This window comes from Drosophila busckii, chromosome 3L, assembly GCF_011750605.1.
Source record: "Drosophila busckii strain San Diego stock center, stock number 13000-0081.31 chromosome 3L, ASM1175060v1, whole genome shotgun sequence".
NCBI lineage: Eukaryota > Metazoa > Arthropoda > Insecta > Diptera > Drosophilidae > Drosophila > Drosophila busckii.
In genome coordinates, this window is record NC_046606.1 from 15,551,694 (window position 1) to 15,571,883 (window position 20,190).

General features: G+C 40.5%; 2 protein-coding genes and 1 long non-coding RNA gene across 3 annotated transcripts in view; 1 reads left to right on the forward strand and 2 right to left on the reverse strand.

Annotated features, from left to right (window-relative positions):
• Nucleotides 1-20,190, reverse strand: part of LOC108601059 — a 58,162-nt gene that overhangs the window by 25,309 nt on the left and 12,663 nt on the right. The window lies entirely within an intron of this gene.
• Nucleotides 15,037-17,131, reverse strand: LOC108598531 (succinate dehydrogenase [ubiquinone] flavoprotein subunit, mitochondrial). Its single transcript, XM_017985213.2, is given in 3 exon segments — nt 15,037-16,261; nt 16,263-16,286; nt 16,288-17,131. Coding segments are annotated over 3 exon segments (1,878 nt in total). The 5' UTR covers nt 16,957-17,131; the 3' UTR covers nt 15,037-15,076.
• LOC108599267 lies at nt 18,208-19,264 on the forward strand. The gene is made up of 3 exons (XR_001915125.2): nt 18,208-18,264; nt 18,378-18,641; nt 18,718-19,264. It is a non-coding gene; the product is annotated as an uncharacterized LOC108599267 (long non-coding RNA).

Below are 20,190 nucleotides of genomic sequence, written 5' to 3' on the forward strand. Positions count from 1 at the left end.
TTCTTTATAACTTTTCATTCAAATTTTTACAACGCAGCTTCCACTTATTGTTGTTGTTGCTGTTGCTGCTGCTGTTGGTGTTGCTGTTTTTGTTTGAGCATTCGGCATTTGGCATGGCTCGTTTGGTTGCTGCCTTACCGTTAAGTAAAATAAATTGCAATTTTATGTAATAAAAGTCAATCATAGCTAACGCCAGCAGCAGCCTTAGCAACTATGATATATGAACGCCAGCTCAAAAAGGTCGTTAGCACAACTACAGCTTAGAGCAACTTCAGTGTTAATATTAACAAACTTATTTAATTTTCGTAATTAAACTCTAAAAAAAATTTAGAAAGGTTACAACATTTTGTAAGATTTAAGTGTGCACTAAGCTTAAATAAAGTAGCGCAGCATATTCATACGTAAATAATATTATTTAATTAATAAGGCGCTTAGCTACACAAAGTGTTTTTAAATCGTTCACTGCCGCAGCTAGTTAAGCTTTAAATGTGTTTTCTTGTTTAACAGACTCACTGAGCTTGTCAAAAATCATTTATCCGAGACAGAGCTCATGTTGCCAGCATATTAACAAATTATCCTGAAAAAATACTTTAAATTGTGATTTAGCATGAAAATACGAAGCCATTATGCAGAGCTAAGCATATACATACATATAAATTTTGTTTTTTCTATTGTTTTCCCAGAACCTGACATGACAGCACTCAGACCCACGCCTTAACACCTGGGGCTAGGCCTTGGCTACGCTTCAAGGGTTCGGTTTGCTTTGTGTTTGTTGTTAGATTTATTTAATTTCAAGCCGCGTGTTGATTTGTGAGTTGCCATAGAAAAAGTGTTGGGGCTGATTTCATTTATTATGCTTTGTTGACTGCCTCAAAAGCACTTGAAGTAATTGTTTTTCTTCGTAAAATGTTTGCAATTTATAATTAAATTCAGTGCCTGACAAAAGAACAAGCTGAAAAACTCTCAATTTATCGCAGCATAACTCTGTTGCTTAAGCAAAGTAACCACGTCGAGCTATTCTTTTTATTGAAACCCCACCGCAACAGTAGTAGTCAAAGTAGTAGTAGTTGGCAAGCTAGAGCAAGTGACTTATCTATGGCTGTCGACGCCCTCAGCTCTGTGTAGGGCTGTGCAGGGCTGTGCAGCCAATGTAAATGGCTTAAAAGGACATGTTTAATATCCTTGGCAAGCACTCAGCTGCGCGTGGCTCCTTTAATGCTTTAACGCGCTTGCCGCTTCATAACAGCCCCAAGTTCACTTTGCCTCGTCTGCCACCGAAATTTGCCAGGCCATAAAATATAAAAATAAAGACAGAAAAAAAAATGTTATAGCAAAATTAATTTATAGAGCGCAAAAAATACAAAAGAGACTGCCCCTATCATTTTAATTGGGTTAAATATGCAATGAAAAGTTAAATGTGTCGAGCCCAGCAAAAAATTATAGAGCTGCTGGCAGCCCGAGTGCCACCCAGGCAGCTCAACCATAACCACGTTGGAGGCAAGGTTGCGACTGCGACAGGAATGAGCTCAATGAGATGCAAAGAACGTTAAGCAAACCCACGAGCGTTGCGAATGTGCCGTCAGCAAAATAAGGTTGCAAGTCCTTAGCGCTGTCCTTTAAAGCAGCGCGTTGCCAAGGCAGCGCCCAAAGAAAAAGCAACAGTGCCAAAAGGAGTCACCAAGTCAAAACGAAATTAAAAAAGGGAAAAAAAGAGAAAGCAAAACGTACATGAGCGAAACGAATGAACGAACGAACGAAGAAAAAATTATGGTCGCTGTGTTTTAATGGCACGTACTTGGGATATTTGGGTAAAATTAACATTTATGAACACATAAACGAAAAGAAAAATAAAAGTTGAGTGTAGAGAGCAGCAATGTTGCAGCGCCGGGCGAGTGGGCAAATAAAGCAAACTGCTAAGAGCTGCAAATGGACATGGACATGGAGCAAGGTGGTGGCCAAGACAAAACTTTCGAGTCATAAATGCTGCATGCAAAGCTTACCTAACAAATGAAAGTGGCTCGCCTACACACACACACACACACACACACACACACACAGGAGCACTCACCTTGCATAAGCTCTAGAGCGTGTCAGTTTGTGCCAAGTGGTGCACTTAAGGGCGGCAAAATAGTTGAGCTACATTAACAGTTAGCAACTGGAGCGTGCTTGACTATAGCTATACCCTGAACGACATGCCTGCTAAAATCTCACCAATTGTTCAGATGTCTCTATATATGCGACAACAGTTTAAAAAAAAAAAGAAAAACGAAGAGAAATCTTATATAACTCCCCAGTCAGTCTCTAATGGCATTTACATGTTGTTGTCCCGCTTGACAGGGCGCCTCCAAAAAAGGCTCTATTATGCGAAGGTCGGCCTCAACTGCGCCGTTTAATGACCTTTTAAATATACGTCTAATTATGTTTACGTGCCCAGCTGCCAGGTGACAAGCTCCAAAACAACAACAACAGCAACAACAACATGCAGCAGCTGAGCTCGTCGCCTCGTATAAGTAAATGCTACAAGTTTGGCCGCTCTGCCAGCTTCTGTAGCTACTGCCTTGCTGTCTGTTGTTTTCAACGCATTCCATCTGCTGCCTACTTGTTAATTATGCAACTTTTGAGAGCCTTCAGCGCTATGCTGTGCCGTGCCGTGCCGAGACTTCACCTTGATATTTACTATTTATGTGCACACTGTACACTAAGAAAAAAAAATATATTATATTATTAAGAACACAGAGCAGACACTAATTAAGGAACAATTATGATAACAGTACATGTCTTTCTGAAAGAAAGACTTCATTAAAGTATCAGTATTTATAAAACATTAAATTTTGATTATTTTTTTTAAGTGCAGTCTATCATTTTAACAAAGAACTTATAGAATTGCATTAAATAGTAATGAGACATTCAGTGACATGAATTGCGGTCAACAAACTATTAAGTTAAGCAATAGTCTAAAGCAGCTTTTGCTACATTTATATTCTTCTCATAGTTTGTCGACTTCTTGATTATTTTGCATACTCTGAATTATAATTCAATTTGAATATGACGTGCTCAGTCTATTTCTCTACTGACTCTTTGCTGCTTGCGCTCCCTCTCAAAAAGTTTGGCACTGATTTGGGCCAGCCTCTGACTTAATTTATGCATAATGTCTGAGTTTTTGAATCATGCATAAGATAAGCAATTTAAAATCCTGCCACATTTCATTATTGTGGCTGTTGACCCGCTGGCTTATTAACCCAGCAACAAAGCAGCTTGCATATTAATTATTTTAAAAGCAGTCGCAGCTCTTTAAAAAGTAACTGCGCACATGACGCTTAAATATTAATAAGTTACGTATGCGTATGGCGTGGCAATGCCAATATTACAGAAATACATATTGTAAGTTTCAATAAGACCGAAGGCGCTCAGCTGTCCGCAAGCACATTGTATTCAATTAAACATTACGTATACGCATTGAGCACATAAAATGTATTGCACTCACGCCTACGCCATTGTCTCAGCACCATTTTTATTGAGCAATTGTTAACAGCGGGCGGCAGTGAAAGTGCTCAAGTGCCAGTGGAATTGTAACTGAACTGGCGCACAGCTTTTCGGTGTTTACTACCGAGGCCAATAAAATCTTTTTATACGAGCCAAAAGCGCGGCAATAAACCATAACTGCAAGGTAGCCTTGTTATACGAATACGCTGCATATCAAATGGCTAACAACAGCAGCCACCTAATTACCAGCAGACAACATTTACAACAGCCTTTAATTTGAGTTTTCTGTTTGGGAGTTTAAATTGCATTTAAAGCAACGCATAAAAGCTACAAAATGGCTGCCGCTAATGAGAGAATCTCATTTGTGTAAAAGCGCTGAGGCGCAGCTTTGGCTTCTTTTTAACATCGAAAGACAAAGATAAGTGCTTATTACCCAGGCTCAACAGCAGCCACAAGCCCAACAAACAACTTGTCGCATTTATAACATATACATGCTCGCACACACACACACACACTCACATACAAGTATGTCTGCATACATGCATGTATCTGGGGAGCAAATGTCGTAAAACAAATGTAAAAAGAAATTGCTTGCCTCGCTACCCGCAACCTGTTGGCGTGCTCCACATGCATTGAATGCATGACAAACAACTTTATGTCCGAGTACGTGCATGTATGTGTGTGTGTAAGGGAAAGGCGTGTCGACCAAGGGGAAACAGATGTGAAAAGTGCATTCATAAAATGCGCCGCCGCCCATTATATATGTCTTTAATAATTGTCAAAAATGTGCGCACGAGGGAAGCCAGCGCCGCGTGCAGCCAGCAAAAGAGCGCATGCCAGCAAACGCCAAGAATATGAAAAATTTTAAATTCGCGTATTTTCATTTATTTTATGACCATTTCCCTTTTGTTGCCCCCCTCACAGCTTACCCGCCGTACTCGAGTAATTCTAAAATATTGCAAACGCAACTTTGTATGTGCGTGTGTATGTAAGTGGGTGGCTGGGGGTGTGTATTTGTGGGCGTTTACGTGAGCTATGAAGCCATTGTTTGTTTGTCGACGGCTTGCTGCCGCATTTCACTTAAACACGCTGCAAATCTGCGCCACATGTAATCTAAATCAAATCTTTATTGTTGCCTTCAGCTTTCACTGTTAAACGCTCTGCCCCTAAATTCGGCAGCATGCTGCACAGCGACTGTAACGGATTTTATGCCCCTGTGTGGCACAGTCAGGTGGCTACGATATATTACGCTAATTTTGGTTTTCCTGTTGACTCGACGCTCACTCCCGGTAGGCAAAAGTCGTAAGTCGCTGATTCGAACAAAATTGTAGCATACTTATATGTGCTAGCTGGGAAGCCTTAGCGAGTACAACAACCATTTCGCCGCTTCGACTGCAGTATGGGCTTATTTGCTAGCATCTGGTATAAAAAAGTTTGTGATAATGTACATTATTAAATAAATTTTTTATAGCATCAATTAAAAAGTTTGTGATAATTAACTATATTGATTATTGAGACAAAAATTATATTCAATAATGCATTATCATATACTTTATAATTTATGCTCGTATTAAGAACAGTGGCAGTGACAAAACTTGTTGTCGAACATATATAAATAGACTAAATACACAGTTTGTCAAACTTAGTCAGTATTAGCTTTATTACATTTTTTTGACAAGTATATTTTTAATCGCATAATTAAGTATAATCTCTACAATCTAGATCAAAGAGGCTTGAAATAATTATTTGAAAAGGCTTCTAATTGCTTAATATTGGTTACATTATTTAGAAAATTGCTTAAAATTCATTTGTTAAAAATTTGTGTCGCAACGCTTAGTTGCATTTTTGAAAATTTTATTAATACCAATGGCGAAAAAACAAAAATTGATATTCCCAGCATGTTGTGCATAAAAAAGAGCACATCTTGTTATGTGCGAAATGCAAATAGCAGTTTGCAATTGTTTTTTTTTTTAGGGGTGTTGAGTGTTAGTTAAATCGTGCGTTGGGGCTGCAGTGCGCTTGAATGAACTGCTGACCACCAGTTGCTTTAGTACGTGCTGATGTAATCCTGGTCATTTCAATTACAATGCGCCACAGCATGAGCCAAAAGGCTGTATTGTGCTCTTAGGCACGAGTTGGGCTCATTTCAATTCAGTTAGCTGCTAGCAGGAGCTCATAAAATTAACGAAGCATTCGCTTTGAGCCGCTTAGCATTGTTTTTCTGCATGCGCACACTAACCCAACCCGCCAACCACCAACCGCCCTCCGCCCTCTGCCCACCTTATAGTGATTGCCATGGTAAGGGTTTAGGGCGCTTACTGCGTAGCTTGGCCACACCGCGTAATTAATAAAACTGCTGGCGCTACAGATTCAAGCCAACTGAGCCGTCCTTCACTTGCCTTCAAAGTACTCGAGTATTTTTGCATTTAAATTAATGGGCGCCTTTGTCGCTGTTGCCAAGGGCCAAGCCTAGGCCACAAAGGCTGGCTCAAAGCATATCCTTTGCCATTATGAAGCTCGCAGCTCGCTTCATCAACGCAGCATGTTGCTAGTCACGCCCAAGTGTCCCTATAGGCAGCAGGCGCATCCCTTAATAACTGCCAAACTTAAGTTAGGTCTTTATTTCCCCACATTTCTCGCAGCCTTTGCTAATGAGCAAGTGTTAAAGCCTAATGTTATTACTGTTTACTCAAGTTTAAAGATATTGCTTAATTTATTTTGCATACCATACGTCTGGAATTAGGTATGCACATATCCCTAGCGATTGCTGCCAATCGGAAGCAGTTGACCGGAATTGACCATTCAGCAAAATTATTCAACCCAACTTTGTCTGTCACATGAAGCTTCCACCTCAACGGCACACAAAAAAAAAATAAAAAGGAGAACAACGAAGGCAACAAGAAAAAGTATCTTATGAATACATTAAGAAATCGATTCACTTCAATTGTAGGCAATAAAAAAATTTTTCTCTTCGTAGCTCCTAAATCGTGCACTTTGGCAGACTTCCTTGCCTGTCTCGTTTATATTTATGGCCTTTGACTGCCTTTTAGGGTTGATTGACTGGAAGCAAACGAACGGGCTTGCAAAATTTGGCCGCCTATGTGGTGGGTGGGGCGGGTAGCAGCAATTTGTGTAGCTGGCAAGCATTTATGATTTTGATTAATGTGGCTGTGGCGCATTAGGTAAATGTTAATGTCGGCACTAATGTTTATTCGCATTTAATGCGTTATGTTAAATTTTTCGTAAGATTTTGCTGTTCTTATTGTTGCTGCTGCTGCCAATGACCAATGGTTCATATATCAACTTGGCTAAATGTTTGTCTTACGCTTAAAACAATAAACATTAATCAAGCAATTTGATAGCTCGAATTAAATTTAATATTTGCCCTGGCATAATTCCATTTGTTGTGCAATTTTGCAGCTGAAAGCCGTCGCAGCTTTAGGCATCAGTACGTAATGTTGGCTTCAATCTGAAATGTTGACTGGCAGCGTTCAGCGTTAAATCACATTAAATTTTGTTGAATGCTGGCGCTTTGGCGCAGGCGACTTTTCTCATTGCCTTGCTGCGAGCGATTGTTGCAACTGCAGCAACACCTGCTGCAACTGATGATGTTGGCGCCATTTTAATGTTGTTGTCATGAGTAGGTAACTTAAGCAATGGCTGTCAGCTTATCAGGTGAGAGTGGCTGCTCCACCGAAAGCAGCAACTGCTGACTGGCAAAACGAGCTTGCAAAATTTATGCAACATTCAGTCGAGCGCTGCATGTAAAGCTGCATCTGTCTCACTCACTCTAAGTACACAAAAATGAACAACAATTCACACACACACACACAGAGTTCAACACTGTGGCACGTAAATACCTAAGTACTTGCAACAAAGTTATTTAAGTAAAACTACAACATGCCGCAAAGAAGATACTCTCAAAAAAAGCGCTTATAATATCTTTTAAATATACTAGCTTATAAATTTGCTATACACTTTCTTCGCTTATATATCAAAATGCTAAATACTTGACATAATCCTGCCAGGACACTGGCAAGTGTATATAACTGAAATCAGCCAGCCGAGAGCAAATAACAACCAAGTTTTGGTTGCAAATGTGTTAGACTTTGTTTCTTCTTAGGGCTGCTTTGTGGTCTTTTAAGCTGCTCCTGCTTTAAACTTGGCAAATCATGTGTAAATAAAATCAAAGGAAAACACGGACTGGGACGCACATAAATCATGATTTCAACAGTTGAACTGTGTTTTATTTCAATTCTCTCTCACTAATGAGCAAACTGATGAGCTTGCATATATTATATGGCAATGCTATGTGGCGCAACTAAATCACAGCAGTTTATACAAATTTACGAGCACTTGACTTTGCTGCTGTTTGTTTATTTTTTATGGGGCGGCTGACTGTGCTGTCTGTGCCTGCCTGCCTGGCTGACTGGCTGGCTGGCATACAAGTGCTTTGGCCTTGTTTAATAGAATTTCTTTGGCAGCGCACACATGGTCGCAACAGTGACGCCCAATTGAATTTACGCCAACTTCCACTTTAGAACTTAATCGACGATTTATAGCGCCACGTTTTGCTTCTGGATTAAACGGGGCCAGCTAGTTGCTATCTCCCTTGCACTCTCAATCAAGGCATTGATTTTCGATTTGTATGCCGCCAGCATATGAAGCTGCCGCACCGGCTACCAGCACTCACAGAGCTACACTTGTATTTAACTAAGTGGGTTAGCACTGCCCGCAAGCTGCGCTGCATTAGCCAGTGCGAACTACAATATCATTTGTAGCCCCCACAGGCTGCCACACACACACAACAAAAAAATCACAAAAAACAGGCACGCATCAATGTTGGACGCCGGCAACTTTTTAATACACTTTCACTATTGGATCGCATTAAAAATACCCACTTAAGAGCTTACGTGTCGCAGCATGTAAGGCTGCACTGCTTGATTGCACTGCTTGACTGAGGGAAATGGAATTTAATTGAAATGAATTGAATATTTCCGAAGTTATCTATCTGATCCGGTTTCGGTCGAGAAATAAATCTGTTAAACATTGTGAGCGTATATTGAGTTTTTTTCTGGAGGAGGGAGTACAACTCGATTCAATTTTATGTAGCTGAGTTCTTGTTGCTGGTAATGACAGACGGAGAAACATTGCACAGTCGACTCAGCTTTTGTTTTGCTGATCAAGGATATATACACTCTATGGGTTCTGCCACGCCTTCTGCCTGCACAACTTTATGGTACCCTTCCCATTTTTCATAAAATGTAAGAGTATCAATATATATGTATGTATGTATGTACATTTGTCGGCGTATAATTTCATTATAAGCTCTAACTAATTGCGCAGGCTGACAGCTACTGAGTAGTGCTCAAATTAATATTCGTTAGCCAGATAATCGGAGGTAATGTGTGCACTGTTGATAAAAGCATAGACAAAATTAATTGCGTTTGCAAAATTTTAATTAATTTGCGAGCTTTATAATAGTGCTCTTTTTTCAGCTAAAGTGAAATGCAAGCAAGCATGTGCATTAAATTGATATCCCCTCACACACACATACAATAACATACATGTATATATCGATTATTTATAACTGCATTAAATTTTAATTAAAATGCGCTGTCTGTTCGACTGTGTCTTAAATAAAATTGGCAACAAAATGGCACATGCTTTACAATGCGTGTGTGTGTCTGTCTCTCTGTCTGTACGTGTGTGTGTGCGTGTGTCAAAACAAAGCCTATTATTGTCATTATAAATTCAGAATAGCTGGCAAGCGCTGATACAATTTTTATGCGTGTTTATTAATTTATTTTTATCTCCAGCTTATATTTCAATTTGCCGCTCATATTAAAGTTTTCAGCTGATAAACGCACAAGCAAAAACATAAATATAGCTGCCTGCCCTCAACGCTATTTGTTTATACACAATTTGTTTTGTTTTTCACATTTTTTTTTTGCCAAGGGTCAGTTTGGCCTCAATTACGAGACGAAAGCACAAATCATTAAACAAAATAATAATTTCAGTCAGGGAAAGGCAGCGTGCTGCCTTGGCAAGCGGCAAGCGGCGATAGCATAGAGTTGAGCGCACAGGCGTGGTCAAGGACGAAGGATGCTGCCAGGACAAATTGTGCAAAACAAAGGCCACGCAAACATACATACATACCTATCGAGATAAATGCGGGGCTGAAACTCTTGACGAGTATAAAAACACACACACTAACTCACACACACACACATACATGTAGGAGACTATGAGAGGCAGAAGTAGTGGGTGGGCCAAACCGTTCGGGCAGCGTAGACCCCTTAGGAGCATAGGAAATACCAAATGTCAAGTGCAGGGCGTTAAATTGTCGCAATAAGTGGATGCTTTTTGGGTCGTCAAGGCCCCCATTGCTTTGGCCAGCTCGCTGGTCCTGCCTGCCGGCAGCCGTTTGTCCTGGGGAATTCGTATTAAAGTTCACTCTAAGCAGAAAATCAACGCGCCATCGGCCTGCCTTTAACATAACAAGCAATTTGTTACGCTCCATCTGACTAGACCAACAGCAAATTATTGGCCTTGATGGAGAGTGGAGAACTGAAGATAAATTGCAAAACTGTCAAAGTGCACACAATGCTAAATTTGATTTCTATTCTCATAATTTACATAGTTTAATTAATTTTTATTATCGTTCTGCTCATTTGCAGCCATTTTGAATTATGTTTTTATTCCCCTGGGACAACAAAATATTCGTTTGATGTTTTAGCTACAAGAAATATTTCAATTAAGTTGCGCATATTTTAGAGCAAGAGATAGAAAAGAGAGAAAGAGAGTTGCTTTTAGTCATGTGTGTGATTAAGTTTTAAAGCGATATATGGTATGTGGATCGTGAAATAAAATAAACTTTCTTTAAATTCGTTAACTCTTCAACTTATCATTTGACTTGACTTGACATTCAAAAAGAGCAAAAGGACAGCTTAAAGTTGAGAAAAAATATGCAACAGTGAGAAGGAGCAGGCATGTCGTATATTTTAAATATATATAGTTAAAATTCAACAAACAGACAAACAGAGTCATGTCAGTCAGTCAGTCAGTCAGTCAATTCATTCAGCTGACTGTATAGCTGGTGACACATAAAATTTTTTATGTACATGCTTACGGGTATATGGTAGACTAAGCAGCTAGAATTGTTTTGTTTTGTTGTTTTGAATGCTACGCCTACGATACAAACTAACTATAATTTGCTAAGTATGGATCTTCTCTCTCAATGCCTATTGATGGCATTAGTCACTTTGCTTTAGTTAAAGCGTCTATACAAGTCTACTGCGTGTTCATTCAGCTATTAGCTACCTCGACACTAAGCTGCATCGGTATGATAGATATGAAAATAATTATGCTTGCTGCATTTCAATCAAATTCCATTTACACTTAATTGCATAGATTCGAAATACATGCATCTTTGGTTTCAGTGCAAATTAAAGTTCAATTCACTTTTAGCAAAGAAAATAGAACAAATCAAATCAAATCATAAATTTATTTTCAAAGAAGATACTATTTGTATTTAGCTTTTAATTATTATGATTAGCTTATTGCCTTACATGTTATAAGCTGTATTAATTGCTTACAATAAGCTTTCAAGTAAATGTAATTCAGTATTCAGAGCTTGCACTCTGATGCTAATATACGCAATCTAATTTCTGTGAATTGCAATATAAACTTTGTTGGAAGCTGCAACCGCTGCAACCAACTCTCATCCTAAGGAAAATTTGTAGCTCAAAACTGCGCATTACATTTACTAGAAATTTTCCTTTTATCTGTTTCTGCGAAATTAAACGTTTGCATTTCAAGTTGTTGTTGTTGTTGTTATTGTTGTTATTGTATTGTTGTTCTTGCTGTTGGGTAAATGAAACCTAAAACAAATGAATACAAATGCGAAATAAACTATGTTTTGGGCAAAAAAGGCGAGCTGCAACAGACTGTATGTGTGTGTGTGTGTGAGCGTTGGTATGCAATGGCTGCTAGCAGTTACCATCTAACACCCCCCAGTGCCCATCCTTGCTTAGTACAAACAGTAAATGTGAGTCCAGTGCAATAACAAGAGGAATTTGTTGCAGCTATTACAGCTCTTGTTTTGCAGTTTTTCCTGCTCATCTTGCCAACACACAAAACAATGGACTACAAGAACAAAAAGTGGTAAGGAGCGACGGCCAGTTAGAGAGACAGAGTCGGAAAGAGAGAAAGAGCGAGCGAGCAAGCGTAAGACCATGGCCATTGCCTCAAACGCCACGTTAGTCAATACCAACAACCAAAAAAGCAAAGAAATGGAGAGAAAAAAACAAACTGCAGACCATGGAGCAGCTTTTCATAATAAGATGATGAATGAAAACTTGCTCGCAGCTGTGTAGCGTCAAAAAACGAGAAGCGTAACTTGCCCCTGCGCTAAACGTGCAACTTTGGAAAATCCTCAGACTAAACAAAAAAGTTTTATGAAAACTTGCAGCATACACTGGGTAACTTTATAGTCGTGCATACATGCGCTCCCCGACTCCCTAGACTTGTTTATGTTTACTCTCTTTATTATGCATTCTCAGCTAGGTACATTTTTTCCTGATTTCTGACTGTATGTTACAGTTACATACACCACATATATGCATGTTTGTATGTTGTGTAGTGTGGAATATGCCACACGTAGTTGCCACTGACACAACTCCATAATGGAGTTGAGGTGATGAATGTGCCTAAACCGTGCCACCAGATAAGCGCAGCCTGGCATTTACAACATGCAGCTTGGCAGTTGCTGCATTAAGCTGCACATATATTTATACTATAATATATATAGTCTTAGTTAACCCCTGAGATCCGGCAAAACAAAGCTAACGTGTAGCAAAAGTTTCAGTTATTCTGCACTAAACGTGTCAAAATAATTAAACTTTTTTCATTCTTCATTTTTGAGGCTAAAGCTTAGTGCGAAACAGTAAACCTGAGCGTAGGCACTTCGTTGGGGTATACAAAAATTTAAATAAAAATAACGCAAAATTATTAATAATACTACGCTGTATGTTACAACTACACCCTAAATTGCTTACTGCTTACGCCTATGCAAATAATTTAAGCTATGTATATGGCATAAATTCCGCACATCAATGCATTTAACCCAATCAGTTGAGAATATAGTTTGTAATAATAAATAAAAAAATAGATTGTGCTGCATCAATAAATTGTTAAAAAAAACAGCAACAGATTTAACCAAACATTCCAAATTGAATATAATTGTAGAGAAATTGATGCTGTTTAAAAATATAAATTAATATATGTTTAGCATAAAATAATTCAATTAGAATAATACACACGATAAAATGGTCGCTGAAAAATTTAATCACAATTATACGGAATAGATTAAATATACATCCGTATGTATGTATATTATGTATATACAAACTAATTATCGCGATTGCAGCAAATTGGGAAATTCCCTGAAGATAAGAAGCTCCTAAGCACAAATATTAATTTTAGCAAAATGTTATTGCATACAAAACTTAAAATTATTTGCGTTATTATAAGACTAAGTGTTATTAAATCGATTTTTTCTTACATTTTCTAGAAAATCTAGTATCTAGTAAAAATCTAGTGAAAAAAAACTTAATTTTCTAACTCTTCACTAATCTGTCAAGACCAGCTTTATGCATATTCATATGTATAAGCATTCAGCTTTTTGCATGTCCCAAGCAAATAAATTAATATACACAACAATCGCATATGCAGATGCTGAAATACGTAGCTAATTGTATATTTTATGTAGATGGAAGTTGAGCGATGGTTTCGCATACATTTTTATGTATTTGTATTTGTATTTGTATTGTATTTGGGGCAGGTAAAACAATGCGCGAAGGCAAACAGAACGAAAGCAAACCCAAAAACCAAACTCAAAATATTCCTAATTTGTAGCTACAAAATGAGTGAAATAGTTGAACAAATTTAGAGCAAAGGCTAGACAAAGATAGACTATAACAACAAATTGTTTTTGGACAGGCTTTTGGTTTCGGTTTCGGTTAGTGCTTTGTAATGCATTTAAGGTGGTTGGGCTTTAAGGCAGGTGCCAAAGTGTAAAATTAAGTATCTACTGGCTAAACGAGTTACTCAAACTTCTACTTGGCTATGAGTGCTTCTAGGTTGCACACAGCTTGTTTGGTAAACCTCCAAAGACATATAAATTTACATTAAGCTGTGTTAGCAAAACTTTTGTGCTGCTGCTGCTGCTGATGAAAAAAAAGTTGAACTGAACCACAAAAAAATCGCTATGGGAAAATTGGTGAAAATGTGCACATGAGAGTGAGAGACACAAAGAGCGCGCAACATTTTCATGCTGCCAACGAAATTTTCGCCACGCGGTTTGAAATTTCAAAGCCCATATTTGCTGGTCAGTTGTAACACGCCAAAGGCGACACGAGGCAGAGAGCAGAGCAGAGAGCAGAGAGCAGAGGAGGCAAGTATCACAAAATTAAAGAAGGTCACTTTCGTGTATTGGTCGTGCGACAATTTAAGCGATGCCACAATGGGTTTATGCATACATACATATATGCAACTGTAATTTTTGTGCCGTTAACATTGGCAACCAAACTATAGAGTTGCTCAAATATGCGAATTTGCATGCGTGTGTTTGTGTTCGTTTGTGTGTGTGAGTGAGCACACAGTGCACGCTTGAAAGCTTGAACATGGCGGCGGCTCGTATGCATATTAAAAAGTGTAAAATAAATTTGTTTGCGTTTTACAAACAAATTTATAAAGAATAAAGGCTAAACGAAAAGTAAAATAAATTCAGTAGAAATTTGTGGAATTCTTTTGATCAAGCAATTATATAAAAATGTATAAATTAAATTTTACAGCGAAAGACTTTAATTGCTTCATGGGTTTGCTTGTGGACTTAGTACGAGAAGAGCTGAAAATAACTGTACGAATTCATTAAAACCAAGTCTTCAATAGCCTTAGCTGACTTTGGTGTTCTACAAACGACTTTTATTTTTTAATAATAAATATTTATTAGGTGTAAAATCTTAACAATAAAAGTTAGTAAGTTTTGCAACTACAATGTGCACTGTTAGTTCAGCTTAACGAGCGCTGACTGTATGTCCATTTTTGGCATATGTACATACGTATATATTGCATTTGTTGCTGGCTCAAATTGCTGTTGATTTATGTTCAGGCTTGTGGCGGTTCGAGGGGAACTGTAGGTGTAGGTAAATTGTTTTGTGGGGTTCGCAGGGTTGTATGTTGGCTTTTTGCTCTGGCGTGGGCCAAAGTATTTATGTATGTTGCTCTTGCTCTTGGCTTAACATTTGTTGTTAACACACACACACACACGCCGACAGAGACAGCAAGGCCAGCTGACAGTTAAAGCCAAGCAAAGCCCAAAACACATGTGACCAAATGAACATGTTATGTTTTTAACACAACAAAATTATTGTCTTCAACACACACAACCGCAAGAGCAAAAAACAAAAGCAAATACATACATGTGTGCATGTGTGTGTGTGATGGCAACCCCAAAAAAACGTTGAGAAAAAATACCCTTTAAAATTGCTGCATCAATTGTGTTTATTATGTCTTGCTTTGAGCCTAGAGCTTAGTAAGTGCGCGGAGCGGGCGGCAGGGAGGGCACCTCGTCGGCATCCAGGGTTTCATCGATGACCTTGCGGTAGCGTATGTTCACGCAGCCCTCGTCGTTGACAGCAAAGGTCATGGTATGCTTACGCCAGTGCTCCTCCTCGCTCTTCTTTTCTTGCCCATCCAGCGGCTTGCTGTAGTCGTACTCGTCTATGCGTGTCTTGAAATCCTCGCGTGCATGCGAGCCACGCGACTCCTTGCGGTTCTCCATGGCGGCTACAATGTGCACAGCATTGGCCAGCATATTCTGCAGCTCCAGCGTCTCCACCAGATCTGTGTTCCACACCATAGTGCGGTCCGTCACTTTAACATCCTTGAACATGGCGCAAAGCTCGCGCACCCTATCACGGCCCTTCTGGAGTAGCGCACCCTCGCGGAACACCGCCGCATACGAGGTCATGGTGCGCTGCAGCTCCAGCCGCAGCTGAGCTGTGGGCGTACTGCCCTCAGCAGCGCGCAGTCGCTTGAAATTGTCCAGCGACTGCTCATGCACGCTGTCATCTGGTGTGGGCAGCTCCTCGCCCGGGCTGTTGTTGGCCACAATGTCCAGCGCACAGGAGCGTCCAAAGATAATAAGATCCAGCAGTGAATTGGCGCCCAGGCGATTGGCGCCGTGCACTGAGGCGCAGCTGGTTTCGCCGCAGGCATAGAGACCCTCGACAATTTGATCCTCTTGCTCATCGTTGAGTGTGACGACGCGACCCATAAAGTCCGTTGGTACGCCGCCCATGTTGTAGTGCACAGTGGGCAGCACCGGCACCGGTTCCTTGGTGACATCCACCTTGGCGAATATCTTGGCGGTGACCATAATGCCGGGCAAGCGTTCGCGTAATATTTTCTCATCAATGTGATGCAGCTGCAGATGCACATGATCCTTGAGAGGTCCACAGCCATTACCATTGAGCACCTCCAGCGTCATAGCACGCGCCACTACATCACGCGAGGCCAGATCCTTGGCCTGCGGCGCATAGCGTTCCATGAAGCGTTCACCCTTGCTGTTCAAAAAGAAACCCCCCTCGCCCCGCACGCCCTCGGTGATCAGACAGCCTGCGCCATACATACCCGTGGGATGGAACTGCACAAACTCCATGTCCTCCAGCGGCAGCTGCTGGCGCGACACCCAGGCATTGCCATCGCCCGTGCAGGGTGTGTCCCGCCGTGGTGGAAAAAGTAGACACGCCCACAGCCGCCTGATGCAATCACCGTATTCTTGGATATAAAGCGATGGAAAGTGCCGTCGTCCATATTCCACGCCAGGCAGCCCACACAGCGGCCCTCATCCATCAGCAGATCCATCACAAAGTAGTCCACAAAGTACTGACACAGCTCGCCGTACTTCAGCGTCTGTCCGTACAGCGTGTGTATCAACGCATGTCCCGTGCGATCCGCGCAGGAGCAGGCGCGCTTGGCCATGCCGCCCTTCCCATAGCCGAGCGTCTGCCCACCAAACGGACGCTGATAGATCTTGCCGGCTTCGGTGCGAGAGAACGGCATGCCAAACTGATCCAGCTCGTAAATCGCCTCAGCCGCATTCTTGCACATGTAGTGTATGGCCTTCTGATCGCCCAGCCAATCACTGCCCTTCACCGTGTCGAAGAAGTGGAACTTCCAGTCGTCCTCGTCCATGTTGCTCAGTGCCGCATTGACGCCCCCTTGCGCCGCCACCGTATGCGAGCGCGTGGGGAAGAGCTTCGATAGCATGGCCGTCTTGAAGCCATTGCGCGCCAGCTCGAAGCCCGCCCGCATGCCCGCCCCGCCCGCTCCTATCACAATCGCATCGAAATTGTGGTCGTTCATCTGGTATTCATTGTTGTCGCAGCCCCCGGCTGCTCTTGTCATTATCGCCGTCTCTCTCGTTTTCACTGCCGCAGCTGCAGTTGCGTGCCGCAGAGTATCTGGTGCGCCAACCTCGCAGGGATGCGCGCATTAAGTTTGCTACACTACGTCCTAGTAACATGTTTGTGTGTTTCAGTTGAGCTTAAAAATTATTACGTTGCTATTAAAGAGAAATTTGTTGATGCTGGGATTGACTTCACACATTAAATTCTGCATTGTAGAAAATATATATAAAAGCATTGTTAATTTTTCGTAATAATACCGAATTATCTTGGTTTTATGTTAAAGTAAAAGTCAAAATCCAGTAAATATCAAAAGCTATACAGACATTGAAATTAAACCTTTTAAAAAACAAAAAAATAAAAGAAACAAACTGCAATATGTTTATGCATTACTAGTATTATTTATAATATAACTTGCAATGCTTACAAGTTATCTAAAAGGAGGAGAATTATAAATATTCAAATAAATATTTTATAAATATCTAAATTTGGTCAAAGAATAAAAGATTCATGGGTTTACTTCATGGTTCTAGCATAGTTAGAATTTCAGCCCTGGACCGGGCGCTGATCTGGAGAGCCCACATTACGGCCGTCAAGCAGAAATCGCTCGAAAAATTAAAAAAGCTCAACTGGCTTCTGCATTCCAGCAAGCTGAACATAAAAAACAAGGTGCTTTTGATTAAAGCTGTCCTTACACCAACCTGGACGTACGCCATCCAAGTATGGGGGACCGCCTCCAAAAGCCAACTGGACAGACTGAGAGTCGTCCAATCAAGAGCTGCGCGGCATGCATCCGGGATGCCGTGGTACGTCTCCAATTACGTCATCGAGCGAGACCTGAGGCTCACTTTGGTTGGTGACCAAATTAACTTCCACAGCAGCCGATATGCGGATAGGCTAGCGGCACACCCAAATCCGTTGGCGAGCGATCTCGTTGACCCCATTCCCCTCCGACGGCTGAAGAGATTCCACCCCAGCGATCTCCCTACTCGCAAGATCTCCTAGTTACCCTTTGTTGTAATTGTTATATAGTTTTAGTCCCCACTAGGTTATGTTCATACGAGACTGAACGATTCCCAGTGAATAAATAAAATAATAATAAAGATTAAAAAAAGTCTTAGCTGGAAATTTTATAAGTGCATCAGTTTGTAAATTTGCCTAAAAGCTAGATACTCAATAAGCTAAGCAAGTGGAAAAATTTAAGTTTATGTTTATTTATTGTAAATAAAAATATTTAAATTTTCAACTATAAATATTAATATATAATAACATACATTAATAAGCATGTAGCCACTAAATAATAAAGCTGGTAAATATTTATTTTATTTAACATTTATTTCTGCGCTGCAACTCTTTAAATATAGATAATAGTTGAAGCTATAATAGCTTTTTGCACTTGACCAACACCATTTCTAATTTCAGTCTACACACACACAGACATAGAGACGCAGCTCAAGAGTCATAGCCAATGAAGCAAACTTGAAAGCTGTGCATTTCCTAGAAAAATTGAACCAGCGGCAAACAGCCGAGGTAAAGAAAATATGACGGCGACTGCGGCGTCGCTTGCAAACAGTCGATAGCCAGGGCAAACATGGCCAGCTCGCCGGCCGGAGACCGGCACACGGACAACTGGGCTAAGCTGAGTTAAGGTTGGGCCAATGGGGGTTGGGCCATGCCCATGTCGAAGTGTGTAAACATACTTAAGCAAAACGAAAACACTTTTTTTTCTGAATATTTTTTTTCATGTTTTTGGGCTGAGCAGCAAACACAGCCGAAACGCAGCCCAACTCAACGCCATGTATGCAAATGAGTCTGAGCAAATAGACAAGCGTTTGCTGCTGCTGTTGCTGTTGCTGGTGCTAGCTAGGGGCATGTCCAGGGCCACGATAAGGCGAGCAACGAAGGACTTGCAACACAAACTTGCAACTGCAACAGCAACCGTAAAACTTGAACGCTGCGCATTTGCTTTGGTTTTTCCCGACGGCAGCTAATGGCCCAAATACGGCAGAGTACAAAGGCTGAGCGCGCAGGTAATGCCAGGACGAGCGTCCTGCGTTGTGTTTACAAAACGCAGCCTAATTGAGGCGGGGAAATTCGCTTAGGCCGGCCATAAAATTGAATTGTTTGCAAACACAAGCAGAAAGTATGGGCCATAAAAGTGCACAATACCCCGGCTACAATACGGTGTGGTAAATATTTAGGGCAAGGTCGGTCCAGGACAGCCACGAGACCTAACCCATTTATATGCAATATTCAATTTTCCAATGAAATACAGCAACAGTTTCTTAATGAAAACGCGACGGCCGCGTGCGTGCGCTTTATTAAATGAGCAGACATCGGTAGACACGATTTAAGCCAAACATATATACAAACACACACACACATACACATACACAACATATATGTAACTAGTAACTAAGGCTAGTCTGGGAATTTGTTTTTTGCTTTTCGTTTGATTTCTTTTTATTGAGTTTTATAGTTTGTTGATTCTTCTCATTTACTTGTACTCGACCGTGTTTTAGGCCCAAAGCGTTGTGTTTACCTTTCAGCGCCACAGCATTAGTCTCCCCCTAGGCCCGCACCCAGACGAACTTCGACTTTGGTCCATTGACATGCAGCCGGAGCCACATACACATAAGAAAGAGAGCCATAAATTTAAAATGCTCGACACTGAACAGGCGCGTGATCTATGAAACAAAAACTTGTAAGCTGCAAATATTTACAGATTTTTCGATTTTGGGAAAGTTTTATTCAATCTTCAATTGATAACACAAATATTTTCAAAGTCTATACGCTTTCAACGTTGATTAATCAAAATGAAAACAATATTAATTTTGTTATTTGGTTTACAAGCTGTTGGCCGCAATTAAAATGCTTAAATTTAATTGACCAAAATACTTAAATTTATATAATCCAGCTGTGACCAATGCGCATACCCACATAGCTTCTATATGAACAAATTGAGTTTTGCGGTTAAAATGTTTACAACTCTGAAAATTTGTTCGAAAAATTTTAACAAACGAAAAACACTTTTTTGAGTTTGTGTGTGTGTGTGTGTGTGCTAAGCCAGTTTTAGGCACCAGAGCCAACCGCAGCTACAACAAATCTACAAAGTTTTAATTGGTTGCACAAACAAAAGCAGAAAACGAGCGTCTAAAAATATATATTATATGTATATATGTTCATGTGCCGTAGTGCCCCAAGACCAGTTTAACTTTACACTCTTTTTGCCGCT